The sequence below is a fragment of the Crocodylus siamensis genome, chromosome 1, assembly GCF_052110815.1.
Source record: "Crocodylus siamensis isolate JL-2025a chromosome 1, ASM5211081v1, whole genome shotgun sequence".
NCBI lineage: Eukaryota > Metazoa > Chordata > Crocodylia > Crocodylidae > Crocodylus > Crocodylus siamensis.
This window is the reverse complement of record NC_143395.1, coordinates 298,332,863-298,351,849: the sequence shown is the minus strand read 5'-3', so window position 1 is coordinate 298,351,849 and position 18,987 is coordinate 298,332,863. Positions and strand designations below refer to the sequence as shown.

Below are 18,987 nucleotides of genomic sequence, written 5' to 3'. Positions count from 1 at the left end.
AAGTGCAGGGTGCTGCACTTGGGCAGTAGTAACCAGCAGCACACTTATAGAATGGGAAACTCCCTTCTTGAGAGCACGGAGGCAGAAAGGGATCTTGGAGTCATTATTGACTCCCAAGATGAACATGGGCTGACAATGCGAGGTCTCAATTGGCAGGGCTAACCGCACCTTGTCGTGCATCCACAGGTGCATCTCAAGTAGAGCCAGGGAGGTGATCCCCCCCGTCTATGCGACGCTGGTGCTGGGCTTGAAGATCTACAAGGTCCCTTCCGACCCTACTTCTATGATTCTATGATCATCTCTCCCCCTGCTCCCATCACCGGAGCAAAGCAAAAACCCGGACATTTGCTCAGTTTGAAAAACCCGCCCAGACATAGATAAGGAGGACTCAAAAAAAGGACATGTCCGGGAAAACCCAGATGTATGGTAACCCTATTAGATACCCCAAAACTGGTCTGAGTCTGTCCTACCCATGCTGATTTGGGTTCAATGAAACATCATACTCAGAAAAAAACTGGTGCTTCTCAAATATCCCAGACAAGCCAGGCTACAGCGTCGCCTCATCACTGCTAAGTCAGACAAGGTTCTTTGGGTAAATGTGATATATTTAGTTGATTATGAGATCAACTAAATAGTTGGAAAAATTGTTCTTTGCAAGCTTTCAGGCATGGGCACAAATGCCCTTCTTCAGGCAGAGGGAGAGTCTACAGTAGTATAGAGGGACTGCAGACTTTCCTTCTGCCTGAAGAAGAGTGTTTGTAGCCGAAAGCTTTGGCAAAAAAAACATTTTTCCAACTATTTAGTTGGTCTAATAAAAGATATCACATTTACCCAAAGAAGCATGTCTGCCTATGTTCTTAGACCAACACCGCTACAACCAACACCTGCTAAGTCAGGGCACTCACCCAGGATATGGGAAACACCTCTGCTTGATTTAGCAGGGACTCTGAAACCAGGTCACGCACAAGCCCAGGCCACGTGTAATGTCTTCCCTCTGCAGCCAGTTGTTCTGGAGGGTGCCAGCTCCAGCAGTGGTTTCACAGCTGAGACTGCCAAATGGAGGGAGGTGCCCATTGCTGCCACCAGCTCACAGCAGCAACCCAGGCAAAAGCAGGGCGGTGGGTGAGTGACCCTTTTCCCTTTCAAAACATGGTTAATTTAGTACTCTCATACAAAAGGTATGTGTTAGCTTTGCTTCATGGTCAGGTTATTGCTCCTTCCATTACTTTTCCTGCTTCCAGAAGTATCTGGGTGCAATTGCTCCTTTTATTATTCTTCCTGCTTCCAGGAATTGAGAGCAGTAGGAGAGATGTCTCTATTATCATCCAGTAGTACAGCATGACTGCCTACGCTGGTGACCTGGCATAGCATAGGCCCATGACAGAGAGTGCATTGTGGCCACCCAAAATAGTTTAGTTAGCACCTGGAGAAATGGGCAGAGTATGAGAAAGGGTGCTGTCAGGCCAGGGCTCTCTTGGTTTGTTATCTGGTACCATGTAAACCAGTACAGCCTGTGCCATGGTTGGGTTGTTGGTGACTAAACTGGAGCCTCCACCTTGGGCTAGCCTGGATGAGTAGGGTGTGTGGGGACCCAGCAGGACTAAAAGCAAGACCTGTCAAAGGGCAGATGAGCTCCCTGTAAGCCTACAGCCATCCATACCTGGAGAGGTGATGGGTGCCACCAGGTCACATTGCCTGAAGAATCACTGATGATGCACAGCATCTAAGGTGCTCCAACAGTTGCAGTGGCCTCGGACTGATTTGATTTGATGAGAAAAGGTAGACGTTGACTCCCATCTGCTCTCCAGTCTTGTGTTCATTACCTGCTCTACAGTAACCACCTAACGAACCCACAGTCCCTTGAGACCTTTAAGTGAAATACTGTTTCCTGATTTGGAACCAGTTCCTCTGAGTACCACGTACTGTTGTTATCCTTTGTAGTTTCCCTAAGCAGTAGTATTCTGGTTGTCTATGGTGAAACAAAGATATGATAGAGTGGGTTTGTTTTCTTGTTAATTCAACATAAAGCACCTTGCAAGGCTATAGCAAGTATTTCAAGCCTAAACTGAATCACAGAGTTGAACAGCTATAGGAAAACATGCGTAGCTTCTGCACTAAAGCCTTTCAGCTACTTTATATTGCTCTTGAGCTAAATGCAAATGTGTATTACTAAATGAAAAAACAAAATGGATATGGAGATGTATACAGCATAAGCGCCTTCCACAAAAAATGTTACTGATTCATTAATTTATTCAAAATAGCCACTCACAAAAGAAGCACAAAGCAAAACCTTTATACTTGTGAAATGAGTTGATATTTCATATACAAAATAATTTCCACATAATTCCATATAATTTTATTTTATATAGAAATAGGTCATTATTACAACAGCTGTACAATACACTACTTTTATTTAATAATTACATAAAATCTTTCTTAGAAACATATCAACATAAAACATACAAAAAAGCGAAAAGTGCATTTTTTCAAAGGAAAATTAAATCCTAATTGTTATCATGAAAGAGATATGTAACAGTTTGCAGCATCCCCAGTCAATGGGCCAAAACACAGTGCATATTCCTCAGATTCTTGCTGTGAATGGGCTGTTTCATTTGCAGAGGGGCCCCACTTCATACGATCAAAAGCCTGACTAGAATTCGGGAGCTGTGCTGTATGATTGTGCTTATATTTTAACATCTCCTTTGCAGTCACCATTCTCAAAGGTAATAGGAAACAGTCCAGTGTTTTTTATTTCTCATTATAAAGAGTAGGGAAGGTAAACTGCTTAATACTTTTAGGTTTCAGGGTGTAAGTCAAGGGGGATGGATTGTAGAGCATCTTCTAACAATGACCGGGCTATCCGCTCCGTTGGATGTGCTAGTTTGGCCACCAGAATAAGGAAACAAACTTCTCTTTACAGAAAGTGCCTAGGTTATGTTTTGTGTGCAGTTGTGCAAAATAATAATAATAATCATAATAAAAATAATCTCTTGTTCTCTCCTCAATAGACCTTTGACCCAGTGCTTTTCATATGTAAAAGAAGAATTGGTTTCAACTGAATGCCAAGTACCTCAGGTGTCTGTCCACAGGTTTTTGGAGCCAGCGGTGTGCTTTCACAATGTTCTTCTGTAAAGAATCTTCTCCTGATGCCCACTGAAGAGTGAGGGAGTTTGCACAGGACAGCGTTCATTTTATTTTTCTTCAGCTCATATGAAAGCACGTAGCAGATTAATGAAAGAGTGCAAACAGAATCCTGCACCATTCCTATTGCACTGTCTGTTGCAGCTGGCACTCCGTGGTCGGCTTCCATCATGGAACTTGGAAATGCTTGTGCAAAAGCCAAATCCATCCATACATCATTTCTTCTCCTGTCCCATGCACCCATTGGTTAAAGCTAATCATGCACTGATTGTGCTAGTGGGACTCCTATCGTAGTGGCTGTGGTAAATTTGATGAGTCTGACAAGCTATTGGTTCGTCTGGGGGCAAGCTGTTGCTGCGGTGGCTGCTGGGACTGAGTCTGATGGTATCCCATGCTACTCTGTTGTTGCGAGTAGGAGGGCAGGAGCAAAGAATCTGGCTGCTCATTGTGCAAAGAACTTGGTGTCTGCACCTACAAATAAAACACAGTTCACATCTATGATCTGACTTTATTACAAACTAAAACTCCCGTTTCCTAATTTGAAGGTTAGTTGAAAAAGTCCCTTGTTCACAGGCTGTTATTTCTAAGGTTAAATAATTTTCAGGCTGTGTACTTGGTGTTTGGTTAGCTTGGCTAAGAAGGCCTCATCCTGTATGATGTGAGTCAAGAGGAGTTTTGCAATTGACCTTAAGAGGAATGAAATCTGTCTGACAGCCCAGAAGTAGTTTTTCCATCAGTCTCAGTCTGCAATATGGGTCTGATCACAGGCCATTAAAATCAGTGGGTCTTTTCAGTGATTTTATCAGGTTTTGGATCAGGCTATACAGGTTCAATTGAGCTGTCTCTAAAGGTAACAGAAAGACTCCCATGAACTTCAACATGTACTATATTAGCCCAGAGAATAGTTCTTTTCTGGCTTAAACCTTTTTTTTTGTGTCACCTGGCTCTTTCAGGCATTACACTCTTATTTTGTACTTTGCTTCTTCAGGAGGCAATACAGGGAAAAATCAAAAACTCGGATTTAGTTATTTAAACAGAGATCTACCATGGGAACAGAATACCTACTCAGGTTGAAGGCCTATTTCCACTGTGGAAAGAAGTACAGTGGAGTACAGAAGTTATGAGTCCACATGGAAGAGGAAATCCACTAGTAGGCACAGTATACTGACCTAAGATTTAGAAACTGGCATTTGACTTGAGTATTTGATCAATCCATGTCTGGTTCAATCCAACTGCATTGTACAAGCATACTGATAGAAGTATTTCTTTGTTCTTTTGGCAATTTATTTAATAATAACTATAATAGTTTGTTAATCCTTATCATCTTTTAAACAAGGATCTGAGAGCATTTACAAATGTTAACTAGTTACTACTTACAACAGCTAGTACTCCTTCCATTTTGCAGGCAAGTAGATCAGGCACTGAAAAATGTCATAGATTACTCAGGAAGACTATGGCAGAGTTCGAAACAGAACCTGGGAATCTTGATGCCTCACCTCCTACCCATCACTATAAAATGCTCTGGTTCTGACTGTAGGAATTATGAAACATACTATAATAACATACTATAATTATGCAACAGATGATGGGATGTTTTATCACATCAGGTACAAGCATGGCAGTCTTTCAGGAAGCCAAAGTTTAACCAGAGAGACAGACAGATAGTGAAAATGCTAGTGTTCGTAGGATGAAGTCTGAGAAATAAGTCCTCCGTTATGAAAGCTAAGTCATCACTATGCTAGTACAGAAGAAAAGGAAGGTGAAAAAGCAAAACAATAGCAACAATAGCAAGGAAACTGGTAAGCCAAATGTTGACTCTGGGGCATCTAGGACACCACCAAGAATAAAGAAAGTAAGAAGAAGGTTGTGTGTACTGGGAACACCAAGATTAGTATGTGTGGAAGTTCTGGGCTCGGTTTGATTACTTTCTGGGACTCAGAAGATGATAATGTAATGAGAAATCTAGAGGGATAAAATGGAGCAAGAAACACAGGTTCTTTGTAAGTATTTAATCAGCTTGGTTATCCCCATAAACTCCGTTTTTTTTGGCCTGTATTTCCTGAAGAAGCAAAATGCAAATGCTTGTAACTAGAAATACTGTGTGAATGTGATCATTAATAAATATTGTAACATTTCTACCTAATGTGTAGTAGGTATTGAAATAACTGCACAACTGCTATTGGGTTTTGGATTTAATACAGGAATTTTAGCTGAAGTACTGATGTGGTTATTCACATTCTAACACTGGCTGCCATTGAAATCCTTTGCCTGACATGCATCTAAAAATACTACATGAAGTGAGTTGATGTTTATAAACGGTTATTTCTGTACTCTTCCGCTCCACTCAGTGGATGTTGCCGATCTCAGTTAAGTGTAGAATTTGGCTTACAAGCTCTATTTTGGGTCTTTTCCCCCCCATGCACTTTACCATTATACACAAAATTCTGACACCTCTTAAGATGTCTGTGGGAATTGGACCTGAGAGTAACAGCTGTATTTATTTAAAGCCTTTTCAAAATCTTAAAACTGTATGGGGATAACCAAACTGATGAAACTAATAACTAAACTCTGCCTTTTCAAGCTTAGTACTTAACATTATGGTGAGAACATGCATATATAAAAACAATACATTCCTATGTGGCATATCTACTTCTTGCAAGTATATATTTTCTAACTGTATTGGCACAAGTGTATTGGCTTATCCCTGTTAGTAGAGTAGCACTTAGGTGGCTAAATTCTGTTTTGAGCAGAGTCTCAACAACTACATTGCCATCCAAATTCCAACTTCAGAAACTTTGTTGCAGGACACGATAGCATACAAGAGTGAAAAAAAGAAAACCTGAATGTTCATTTCTGATTTTACGTGGAAGGTACTGGCAGTCAGAAAAACAATCTTTTGATATCTAAGCTAAGAAATATTTATAGAATCAATGGGAGACTAATATGTAAACCCCCACAAGTGCGGTTTTCTGACACTAAGACACTAAAGGCCCTTTCAATACACTTCGGGTTAACACTGTAGAATAGTTTTTAACATACTCTGATAGCGCTAGCTGCTACACTGATCCATTTGAAAGGCTCTCATAATATTAAAAGTGCTGAATTCCTTAATACTTGTGTGTAAGACAATGGGCTGGTCCCATTTGACCTTCTCAAAATGCTGTGTTCCTTACTACTTTTCACAGTACTGTTGCATTCATATATTTTGCGTCTTATCTCTTCTATTTCACCCTACCTGAAGGTAGCGTTGCTGCTGATGCTGTTGATGCTGGAGTTGCATAGGTTGCAGAGAGGATGGCTGAGAAGGCTGCGTTGCAGAGAACCCTTGGTGTAATATCGCTTGTCCCATCAATACTATTGGCGAGCCGCTGCTGGAAGTCTGTACTTCCAGATTTTGAAACATTTGTTGGTTTTGAGAGTATCTAAATAAAAGAAGTGAAGAATAAACAGCTTTCAGTTAAGTTTCCAAGAAAGATGTTCTGGCAGGATACAGGATCATCCTTACTCTCAATAAAGCCCCTTGGGACCTTTAATGACTAGGACCTCAGTTTCACTTAAAAGACAATGTGTCTGTTCCCCACCACACCTTGCGGGTGCACTGGCTAATGACTGAAACAGAGGTTAGAATGTCATATAATGAAATATCTACTTAAATCCTTGCAGTTCCTTGGTTTTCCATAGGCATCTCCAATTCTGCTGGGGTCATCTTAAAGCACCAGTTCTCAACCTCTGGTCCACAGGTCAGATCCAGCCCATGAAGACATATCACCCAGCCCACGGGGCTCCCCATGATCTGGAAATTTGGCAGCTGGGTAGTGGTAGCAGTGTTAATTGCTGCTTCCCTATTGTCAAATTTCTGGACCTGAGTGGAGCCTTGTGGGCCAGATAACATGGTCCTGTGTTGGTCCTGCACCAGCACCAGCACATTGCTAGGCTGGCACTCAGGGTCAGTCTATGGCCTGATTGGGCATGCAGGGTTGTGCCAGCACACAGCTGGATCCACATCAGTACACAGAGTCAGACCAGCCATGGGGTCAGGCTGACAAGAAGCTACATCTGGCACACAGGGCCAGGCAATATACTGGACTGACCAGTATAACCCCATGTGGCAACCTCACATGGGATCTGGCCTGTGCACTAACCCCATGCCACTTATCCAGCCCATGGGGGCAGGAAGTTTGAGCACCACGCCCTTAAAGCAAGGTAACTGGAATGGTCCAGAGGAGAAGGGAAGGGTTAGAAACAAGACTGTGACTCAAGCATCACATCTCTGTTCCCAGTCTGCTCCTGGGCAGTACTCCTGTGCCCTTCTCTTTTTTCAGGCTTGTTGTAAAAGGACAAGAGAGCTGTTACTAACCAAGCCTAACTTTGCTTATCTTCTAAAAGCTAATGAGATTACTGAGGTCAATAGAGGGTGCAGACAGAAGTGCAGCTCCCCACTGTAACTGAGAATGATTTATAAGCAGCATTCTGAGTTGCAATGATCCCCTGGAAAAAACAGAAGTTCACTGTTGGTTCCAGAAGGGAGAGGAATCTAGCTGCTGACTACCTGCCTGCAGCCAGTTTCCCCTACCAATGGTCCCTGCTCCCTCCCAGCATGTCTCTGTTTAAGAATGGGAGGGGGGAAAGGAAGCAGACGGAGCTGGTTGTAGGTGTTCCCCAGCCAGTGCTGGAGGGTGGGGCAGGTGAATTAATGCCCCCCACCCCCCCAACCTGGCAACTGGATTATGCATGCTAGATTCAATAGTAATAACACTTTTTCTTTTTTGGGCCAACTCACCCACCCCACCCTCCAGCAAAGTCTGAAAACATCTCAGACTGAACTCCCTCTGCTCTCTTTCCCCACTCCCATTCTGAAAACAGCTCAACGTTGGCAGGCAACACAGACAGAAGTTACAGAAGATGCTGTGTTTTGAAACGTCTTCATCTGACCCTTTATGCAATGAGGGTTCAGATTTTCACCTGATTGTTCATTTTTGAAGCTGTCTGCAGTCGTATGTTTGTGATTGGTCACAGAGATAGGCAGCTTTCTGTGTCCAGATCAGGTAAAAATTGTCACTTCTGTCTGTACGCAGAGTTACACTGGTGTCACGCTAGAGCAGTGGTTCTCAACCTCATTAGACTTGAGGCACCTCTTGGAAAATGCCAGCTCTCAGCTTTCACTCACTGACTACAGAAAAATAATAAAGCAATTATTCTGCTGCAGAGAACTCAGCAAGACCACAACTGTGCAGAATGGTTTTGATGCTATAGATTCCTATTTGAAATTTCTGTGTTTATCTTGTGAATCATGTAAGTGTTTGCATACTCAACAGTACTAATGTTGTCCAGAAGCCCGCAGCACATTGAAAAGGATTTCATAGAACCCAGGGTGCCATGGCACTCTAAACTGAGAATCACTGCACTAGAGTGAGAGATCGAGCCCTCAATTTCCAGCAGGTCAGCACTGAAACAGAGGTCAAATGCTTAATACGTTTTCTTTTTCACTAAGCTTTGGTGGATCAGAAACATCATTGATGTAAGTAGTGTGAGAGAGAAATAAAAAAGGGTCTTTTTTCATCATTTGTCTAAACCCCACTGGCACATTCTATTTCTCATAGTAGCAATTTTATATAGTGAACTGGCCAAGTACAGCAAGGTTGGCATTGAGAGTCAGCATCAGCACACTAACAGCATTTTTACATGTGTGCGTGCTGCAGCGCTGGGTGGTTTGAAAAGTGCCTGGTGCTGCAACGCTTGTAGTTGTGTAAGTGGTGAAATGCATGCCAGTGCTGAGAAAATGGCGGCAGCATGCTTTTAAACTAAAACACCTCAAAGGTACTTTAGTTCAAAAGCTCACTGCTGCAATTTTCTGTGCACTGACGTGCATTTTGCCGCTTATACAACTGCAAGCGGCAGATCTCTGGCACGTCACGGGACAAAAAGGTATGTGTATAAATGCCTGAGCACACTACTGATATTTACTAACACTAGTAGATTTCTATCTTCAAGGTCAGCTCCCTTCAAAATCACTATGGTGCTTTATTTTTCAGTAACATACTTAGCCTGGGATCCAGCTGCACTGACATCTGAAGAATGTCTTGCATTACAGGAACCAGGCATCATTGGTTGAATAGGCTGACTGAGCAACAGTCTTGCACATGGAAAAGAGGAGAAATGATATTACTCTAACAAAACAATGAACAAATGGCATATTCTGAAGAAGGATAAATGGTTTTGAGGGTGGGGAACAAGACACAAGTCAGAAGACCCGGAGTCACTTTCTGGCTCGGCATTCCCTGGGGCCACTGATTTTAGCTTATACTTTCATGCTCTACACAGGCTAAAAATTCAGGAGCTCCTACCCATGTTCCATACATGTGCTCCTGATCCCACCTAGGCTGATCTCACCTGAGATTACTATGCCTTTGCCCAGAGGCAAACAAAGGTCCACTCCTAACTTTATACTGCACCAGTACTGACATCACACCAAAGAGGCTAAGCAATTGTCAATTAACCACACAGGATTCAAGATGCCCCCCATGTTGCTTGCATTCATATGGAAATACAACACAAGAATATAGTGACAGGAGTAACATCATTCATACCAAAATTCAAGCCGTTACCTCCTTGCTCTTGCTTATCAGTAGTATACTTGCTCTTGCTTATCAGTAGTATACTTTCTGCCAGCCTGGTAACGTTAGGCTTCTGCTCTGGGGAAGGCTTTGAATAGAGCTGTGTCTAGCACGGCTTCCACATATTCTAATTGTCTCCTGAGATCTGGGGAAATTTATCATGAACCCTGCTGACTCTGACACTGATCTTCTCTAAGCTTTGATACATGTCAGAGTGTTGTCCTTGATCAATCATCCAAGTTGGGAAATCGAAGCTATCTCAGCACAAGATATCTCAGCACTGCTAGGAATCCCACATACAGGCCAGACAGACATATCAGGCAATTGGATCATGTATGCTAGAATCAAAATTAATCATTTGCATGTCTGGGACTGTCAGAAGTAATTGCTTAGAAAATGAAATTCTTGTGCCTGAACTGTATTGTTAGGTACAGCCCAAGCAAGGGATAGGGTAAAAGATGCTTTACCTAGAACTAGCCTAGCAGGCTGGGTGCCTCAAAGACACCCTTCAAAGGATGGCACAATGTCATCCTTTCTTCTCTCTTGCCCAGGGAAAGGAACGATTTCTACTGTTTCATAGATTCATGGCTATTAGGGTCAGAAGGGACCTCAATACATCATCGAGTCTGATCTCCTGCATAGGCAGGAAAGTGTGATGGGTTCAGATGACCCCAGCCAGATGCCTATCCAACCTCCTCTTGAAGACCCCCAGGACAGGGGAGAGCACCACCTCTCTTGGGAGCCTATTCCAGGTTTTGGCCACTCTAACTGTGAAGAAGTTCTTCCTAATGTCCAGTCTAAATCTGCTCTCTGCTAGCTTATGGCCATGATTTCTTGTAACTCCCAGGGGCGCCTTGGTGAGTAGAGCCTCACCAATTCCCTTCTGCACCCCCATGATAGATTTATAGGCAGCCACAAGATCGCCTCTCAACCTTCTCTTGCGGAAGCTGAAGAGGTCCAGGTGCCCTAGTCTTTCCTCGTAGGGCTTGGCCTGCAAGCCCTTAACCATATGAGTGGCCCTTCTCTGGACCCTCTGTAGGTTATCCACATACCTCTTAAAGTGTGGTGCCCAAAATTGGGCACAGTACTCCAACTGCGGTCTGACCAGTGCCCGATAGAGGGGAAGTATCACCTCCTTGGTTCTGTTTGTCATGCATCTGCTGATGCATGATAAAGTGCAGTTAGCTGGACTACCAGTAGTCTTAGAGGCAGACAAGCTTCTTTGGGTAAATCCAGTATCTTTTGTTAGACCAACTCAAATACTTGGAAACATTCTTCTTTGCAATTATTTGAGCTGGTCTAATAAAAGGTATCAGATTTACCCAAAGAACCCTGTCTGCCTATGTCCTTAGACCAACAACGCTACAACCTACCCCTCCATGTCTCGGTGGTACACAGCCTGCTGGAGCTACTACTCCCAGGGTACAGTAGATAATATCCTATCCCTTGCTCAGGGCTGTGCCTAAAAATACATTTTTAGAAGGAAGGGATTTGTATTACTACTCACCCTCACTCTACAGCATGAACACACACCCTAAATCATGGGCTCGGCCAAATGGCCTATTGGTTTGTTTAATCTGCTTTTTTTATAAAGCTTTGGTTTATATAAGTCATAATGAAAGTACCTCTCACTTCCCATTGCCTTAGTGCTCCAAATCCCAACCTGTGTTGCCCAGGTGCAAATGCACAGCTCTGGCTTCAAGACAAAATCATTCAGTTAGTTAAAAAGCATTTACCTTAGTTGTCGATCATGGCTGAAATCTGGACTGGCGTGACACGGACTGCTATCCTGGGCTACAGCAGCAGGTGGAGCCATGTTCACAGCCTGTGAGAGCAATGCAGAGGTGCTGAATTGTGAAGCTAAGCCACTGGATGAATGACTGCTGCTTTGTCCCATCTGCACGCTTCGAATTGACTTCTGACCCTAGAAAAGAATTTTAATGAACTTTTAAAATGTAAATCTAAACACCAATGATAACTGTTTTTGGACATTTAGGGACAGACCATGGTCTGAATGCAATTGCATAGGAAAATGACAGGAAGCAAAGGGAAAATGGGCGAGAAAACATGGGTGGTAATCTCTGACCAGTTTTTAGAGAAGAAACTTTAAAATATAGTTTTGTCTTGTAAGAAAAGTATCACCTTAATGATTAAATCTTGGGTGTGTCTGTACATGTGGGAGGTAGTTGCTAGACACTTTGTAATATTTTGTAATCCATTATACCTTTCTTGTACGGCATTGCACCCTTTTTATTTTACTTGCCTGCAGAGTACTTGACTCTGAAGTCAATGTATATGAAAACAAAGCAGGCCCTTTAATTCTGTGGAGCAGTTTTGGAGATAAAGATGACTCTAAGGAGCCAGAAAGGCAGTTAGAAGATATATACCAGTTATATAGCAGTTATAACCCTTGTCATAAAAAATCATAAATTGTGATAAACCTTATTAAGTGTAAGTTTTTTTAAAAACTATTTACAATACACAGTAACATTTTACTTGAAAAGGGTGACTCGTCTGAAGATAAGGCCGTAAGTATGTTGTTCATTGAACTGCAAGATCAGGCTAGCAAGAATCAGTGATGAATGTTGTAAAGGGAAGTGTGCTGAGTTGTGTCAAAATAGGAAAAATGGAAATACTCCAAAAAATCTGTGAAAAGGAAAACAAATCTGTGCTGAGCATAGTCACAGCTTCACTGCCTTCAATGGTTAATACTTAGAGCTGAACTTTACTTCTCTGTGCTGGAGTCAGTTACATTTGTGAACTGGAGATCTCAGTTCAGTTTCTTTTGTGCAAGTCCCACATACTATTGATACACCAACACTACTGGAAATATATCAGCTGTGTTGGCAACCTGTGGCCAGAACTGCATGGGCACACAGAGCAAATATTCTCAAGGTGAGTGCTGAGGCACATTTTTGAGAGAGTGTTGGGAAAGATGGACTGCTGTCCAGGCTCCCAGTCTGACATCTTTCATGAACAATTAAAGGAAAACAAGTAATTTACAGTTCCTAACACATGCTCTATTCTGTTCTAAAGATGAAACATCTGGCTGCATAATGTTCTGCTTTAGCTCTTAAAAAAAAAGAAAGCAAGACAGTTCTTAATGTTGAAAACCTGTGGGAAGAAGCCTTTGTTCAAGAAGAAAGAAAGATGAAAAGGGACCCACATTTTATTTATAGCAGTGACGTGGTTTTTTATGTGATCATTCAGTAGTGATTTAGTACATTCGTGCTACATGTATTTCATTCAAATAAAATGTTTACCTGGCTTGATATCACACTCCCCTCTCTTAGGATTTGCTGGCTTGCTGTTTGAGACGACATCATTTGCCCTTGAAGTTGAGGACTGGGGAGAAGCTGCTGCTGAGAGATGACCCCTGACCTTGGCTGTAACTGCTGAGGATCTGGCTGCTGTGCATTGCTAAAGCTCAGGGTTACTGTTGGCTGCTGTAAGAACATCTGGAGAAAAAAGAAAAAGTGTTATTTTTTCCCCAAAACTTTACATACATTCTTAAGACATCACATTCTATAGCAGAGATCCATTTCTGAATTAATTACTATCCTGCAAAAGTTAACTGGAAACTATATGCCCTTTGTAAGATACATTTTTTTGTGCAGGCTCTGTTCTATTTTTCAAGTGTATTTATGGTTTCTGAAATGTGTCCTGAAAGTTGATGTTCTGTCTCTACGCAGACAGCAGCAGTTCAAAGTGCACTAAGGAGCAAGTGCTAGGGATGGGAGAATAACTTCATACATCTCCTTTTGCTCCTTGGCTAAGGCTGCATTAAAATTTGTTCCTGATGGTTCAGCACCCTATATGATTCTCTTCCTGAATCTTTTTAACTGTGTCACAGCCAGGAACCAACTCCCAGCATTGTCTTCTACTTATCACTCTACTGTGATTTAACTTCCAGGCAGATAACCATCATCTATTCTTCCTGGCTATGATATGAGAAGCACTTAACACCATGCAAGAAATCTAACAGGCCCTCTACTTAATGCTTCTATGAATGATTTAAGGTCAATTATTGTATTACAGTTTCTTCCATTTCTGGGAGGTCTTTCTCTGTAAGCTATGTCACTCTGTTATAGTGATACAAAGAAAACACTCAATATTTTTGAACAATACATTATTAATGCTACCCGTCTTTTTAGTGTTTAAAATCCAGTTCATAGAGCAAGATGCCACACTACAGGCTATGCAGTTGTACTTACCAGGCAGCTGAAGGCAGTCTTCATAGAATCATAGAAAATGAGGGTTGGAAGGGACCTTGGAAGGTCATCTAGTCCAACCCCCTGCTCAAAAGGAGGACCATCCTCATCTATATCATCCCAGCCAGGCCTTAGTTTACCCAGATCTTAAAAACCTCCAAAGATGGAGAGTCCACAACCTCTCTGAGTAACCTGTTCCCTGTCTTGAGTTAGATTTGGATTTTATACCAGTTTTATGCTTGTGTAACACCATTTGCTTACACACAGGGTGCCATGATTAAAGTGAAGTTAGGATCACATATAGTGTTTAACCTTATGGGGCCCACCATCTCTGCAGTATGCTTAGTAATATACAATGCTTGTAAGTTATATATATCACTTATATACAATATACAATATACAATGCTTGTTACTGTTATATTAACAAATCCCCGATCAAGTCTTCTATAATTTTTTTTGGACAGACTTCTGCAACCCACTGGACATGATAAACCGTCTCTCCTCTGTGTAATAATGTTTTTGCCCACCATATCTGCACATATTTAGCTATTTTTTAAATACTAAAACATGTTTAAAAGTTTAGAACTATTTGGATCTTTCTCTATTGGGGATAAAAAAGTTCTGCTCCCTGGCTGCCTATGCATACCAAGCTGCAGCCTAGAGGTAGAGTCAAATTATAAACCCATGTATTAAAAAACAAGAAGCACTGACTAGAAATGCTGATGGCTCTGAAAGGAATAATGCTAGTGGTATTTTCCCCCCTGTAGGATTACACTATCTTAACAAAGTGTGTAATAAATGGAAGGACCAAGTAATGAAGCTATGCGTGGTAATAGCAGGTCTGAGTCTAGCTCAGTGTTTTCTTTTTTATAACACTTCATTGAATTTGTAGCCATTAGTCATCAGAAAGACAGATGGTCTTGCAAATTCTGCCAGGCAAAAAGGTCTTATTATTAATAAATCAAAGATGGTCATTACAAAAATTAATTTACCTAATGATTTTATCTACTTGGAAGATGAAGCCTTAAAAATGGCTAATACATTTACTTATCTGTGTAGGCCCTATTAGTCATAATGGTGGTGACTGCATGTGATGTAAGGTTCAAACTCTGTAAAAGCAAGTATTTTAAAAAAAACAACCCTCTATAAGGTATGGAAGTCTAGTCTGATAAGCAGGAATGCCAAACTTAAGATATTTAGAAGCAGCATCATAAGCATCCTCCCTATATGGAGCAGAATGCTGGAACAATAGTAAGCACAGCTAATGCAAACTGAACAGCTTTCAAAAGATATCAATACACAATTCATTTTCGTAAAATGGAATAAATAATGAAGAGGTCTGACAGCTGGCAGAACCGTCTCCAACAAAAAAGGGGCAGAGAAGAAAGGGACATATTTGGGCTGTCTTAAGAATGCCTGGTGGTGGGCTATCTACGAAAGTATTTCTTTGACAACCTCAGGGCAAAACACTGCGGGCACATCTGCACTGTCTTGGACAGTGCTCAGTAGAGCAACTATAGAAACATGCCCCACCCTCACGCTTTTTAAGCACACCTGGGCCTATGGACCCTCCAGAAGTGCAGGTGAAGATGCAATGGGATCTCATGCATGATCTGCACAATTGTGCTTCCTGCTGTGTCACACATGCATGGCAGGAGGAGTGACTGTGGGATTGCGCATCAGATCCCATTGCCCTTATTGCTGATGGGATCCCGGGCTCCCCCTACACCAGCAGGTAACAAGCTCCCACAGCTGAGGGGGCTCCCAGCTGTGGGTACACCCTTGGGAGCCAGGATCAGCTGACCCAGGTTTCTCAGCATGGTGCTCCCCTCCAGCTGGGAGCTCTGATCAGCTGATGGGGCTGTCAGCCACAGGAGCACACTAGACTACATGTTCAATTAGTGGTGTGATAGAAACCATTTTTTGTGGAATAACTTTGTAGCTTATTCCTCATTGTATCACACCATTAACTGATTGAATGTGTAACTGGGTCCCAACTTAAGATGTGATTAACTGGTTAATGACACCTTCAGTGTAATGTGTGGCAGGGGCCTAGGAGTCCTCGGCAAATAGCATCTCCATTGCACTTCTTTTGCACAAAGCGTGTGGAGAGCAGGAGTGAGAGGGTAGGGCTTGTTTTCATGATGACACTTCTGAGCACTGCCCAGCACAGTGCAGACATACCCTGATAGCCTGCCCTAGAGGGGTACACTGTGGTATAGTATAACACTGGCTGAAGCAGCATTATTATTGTATTTATTTGATTCCAAGACATTTTCTCCTGATTCATCCTGGGGAAGATGAAACCTCATCTTAGCTTGCAGTACTTGCAGGGAGTGCTAGCTCAGGGCTGATTCCCTGGTTGCTCTCAAGCTCCCTGCTGAGCCAGGGAGCCCTGGAGATGGAGCAGCCCGAGATCTAGTGTTAATTCCCCTACCACTCTCTAGCTGCATGCTGGGTCTCGCTGCTCTCTGACTCGGGCTGATTCTCCCACGGCTCCCTGACTCAGCAGGGAGCCAGAAAGCAGCTAGGGAATCAGCATGGAGCCAGAGAGCAGCAGGACCCAGCATGCAGCTAGAGTGATAAAAGAATCAGCTCTGGGTCTTGCTGCTCTTTGGCTCTGGGCTGATTTACCTCCCTGTTCCCTGGCTCTGCAATGATTCCCCTGCCACTCTCTGACTGTGCACTGGATCCTGCACTGCTCCCTGATGGGCCAGGGACCCAGCACAGAACCACCTGGGAGTGCAGTGTGAGGCAGAAGGGTGTGGTGGGGGGCAAGCAAAGGTTGTGGGGCAAGCAGGCAGGAGCAGGCAGGAGGGAGGAGTATGTGTGTGCAGGGGAGACAAAGTGTGGGCTGGGGGGTAAGCACAGGGTTGAAAAGGGCAGCAAATGGCATGGCAACAAGATGCAGGGGGAGAAGAGTCCAGGGCCAGGCTGCCTGCACCCTGCCACTTGCCTCCCCACTGCTTGTCCTCCTGTTGCTAGGGGAAGGATGAATTTAAGACAACCCTCCAATAATTAGATTCTTCATATGGAAAAGTATGAGAAATTCATCATTTTCCATGTATAGAATCTAATTCTGGGGGCAGGGGTCATCTTAAATTCAAAGTCATCTTGGATTGGGTACATACGGTGTATCTAAACACAAAAGAGCTACAAAAATGAGCATCAGACCAGTACAACTAGCACTATCTGACTCATGCACTTGAGGGTACCAGAAGAATAATGGCTTCTAAATACAAAAGGAGCATTGGATGAATGAACTCAGTGGACAGTTCTACAAGAACAGAACCTCTAGTTTGTACAACATTTAGTAGTCCTGTTTTCAGAAAACATTTTATTTGATAGCCGAGTCTGATTTCCTCTTCAGTACTGTAACACCACAGCTGTAAATAGCTACTAAAGCCCCACAAAGAAAGAAACCCCTCGTTCCTAGTCTGAGCTAATCCAAGCAAATAAATTAACAACCCTGTATCTGTATTCCATATAATGACATGTCTCATGACTGTTCTTGTGGAATGTGAGGTCAGCAAAATATCTTGCAAATTTTTCTTAATTGGCAGCTCATTTGCATTCTCAGGGTAGTAGCCAAAGAATGAGTGGACATGAAGATACATCTGCCCTCTGACTCCTAGATATAGTCTCTCCAGCTCATGGTTGTATCACATTTGCAAGGCAATGTAAGAAAGCTTCAACTGCTGCTGTTCAACTCTATCTTTTTTTTGGATAAAGAGGATTTTAACCTCCAGGCCTACCAAGCCATCAACTTCAATCAATACTATTTCTTTTTGTAAAATGTGTAAAGATGAAAGGCCCAGCACTAAGACTCTAAGATTAATTTACCTCCAATGGAGACTTGCTTGTAAATTATTGGTTAGTATGGATGTTCTCATTTGTAATTCTTGCATGCTGGTCAGATTCAGTCTTTCTGCCTTCCCTCCAATATGCTAGTCATTAGCTTGACTATTTTTAAATCTGGAACAGACACTGCATCCTTTCAGACATCTGAGATTATACTTACTGCTCCTCTTCTTAATACTTTCATTTGTCAGTAAAAGCAGTAGCAGAGATTTAATGGTTTTTTTGAACACTTTTATTCAAGAACCACAGCCCTCCTGCTAGTTTCATCTTTCAACACACAGGGCTCTTGGAAACAGTTACTTAATGTAGCATACTTTGCTCAATGTCACTCCAGTTGGGAGAGTATTTCTTGGCTGACTTCAGCACTCCAGTTCTAAAAATCCTCTGTGTGAAATGGAAATAGGGCTAGATTCTTCACAAAGCTATCTGTGCCATTCATCATGGACAGGAGTGAAAATGGAGAAGAAATGCCACTTAAACAGCTGAAGGGAGAAAGTGGAGACTGTAGTACATATTTCCTTTCTTCCTATCCACAGAAGTTTCTCCATGCTTACAACAGGCATACCTGTGTTCTCTACATAGCTGTTTTCCTGTAGAAAGCAAGAGAAACCTGTCTAAAGGTAATTCTTCTCTGTGTATTAGCCACTTTTGTAGCTGTAATCAATAACAGACACAGATAATTGAATTTAGACAGCTAACCAACCACCTGACCTATGAAATCTGCACTACAAAGCAGGTAGTTTATTATGTTCTCAAGTCAACAGTTTACTCCACAATTGGTTGTAGGAACAAAACTGTAGCTGCAAAAATAAATACCTTCTTTCTGAAATGGAGTTGTAAGGGTCTGACTGATGTTAGCATAACTCCTGTTACTACTATTTTGTTCCTTTGTGTAAGGACACAGTACTTTATTTTTCTGAGAAAATGGAAGAACATCAACACACAAAATTAACCTGAGGGAGGTCACAGTTGCAATTATTATTGTTTTTCTATTATCTCATGCCTGTGGCTAATAAGAGGGGGGAGGGGGGAAGAGTAAGTGAGGTACGTCTAACAGCATTGCGTAGGGTGGCACACTTCTGTTCTGGCACCATACCACAGAGCTATTGCCAACCCAAGCAAAAAGTTCAGAGCTGGCAAAATAGACAATGCAATACCTT

At 42.4% G+C, this 18,987-nt stretch overlaps 1 protein-coding gene across 2 annotated transcripts in view; it reads right to left on the bottom strand.

Annotated features, from left to right (window-relative positions):
- Window positions 1-2,230: 2,230 nt before the first annotated feature.
- Window positions 2,231-18,987, bottom strand: part of NPAS2 (neuronal PAS domain protein 2) — a 161,554-nt gene continuing 144,797 nt past the window's right edge. The window contains exons 17-21 of one of the 2 annotated variants that reach the window (XM_090020518.1): window positions 13,019-13,213; window positions 11,492-11,679; window positions 9,182-9,274; window positions 6,377-6,563; window positions 2,231-3,612 (exon numbers count right to left, since the gene is read on the bottom strand). In XM_090020518.1, coding sequence (XP_089876644.1) covers window positions 3,427-3,612; window positions 6,377-6,563; window positions 9,182-9,274; window positions 11,492-11,679; window positions 13,019-13,213 — 849 coding nt within the window. In that variant the 3' untranslated portion in view covers window positions 2,231-3,426. The remainder of the gene's footprint in view (window positions 3,613-6,376; window positions 6,564-9,181; window positions 9,275-11,491; window positions 11,680-13,018; window positions 13,214-18,987) is intronic. The other variant, XM_090020522.1, reaches the window with a different exon arrangement.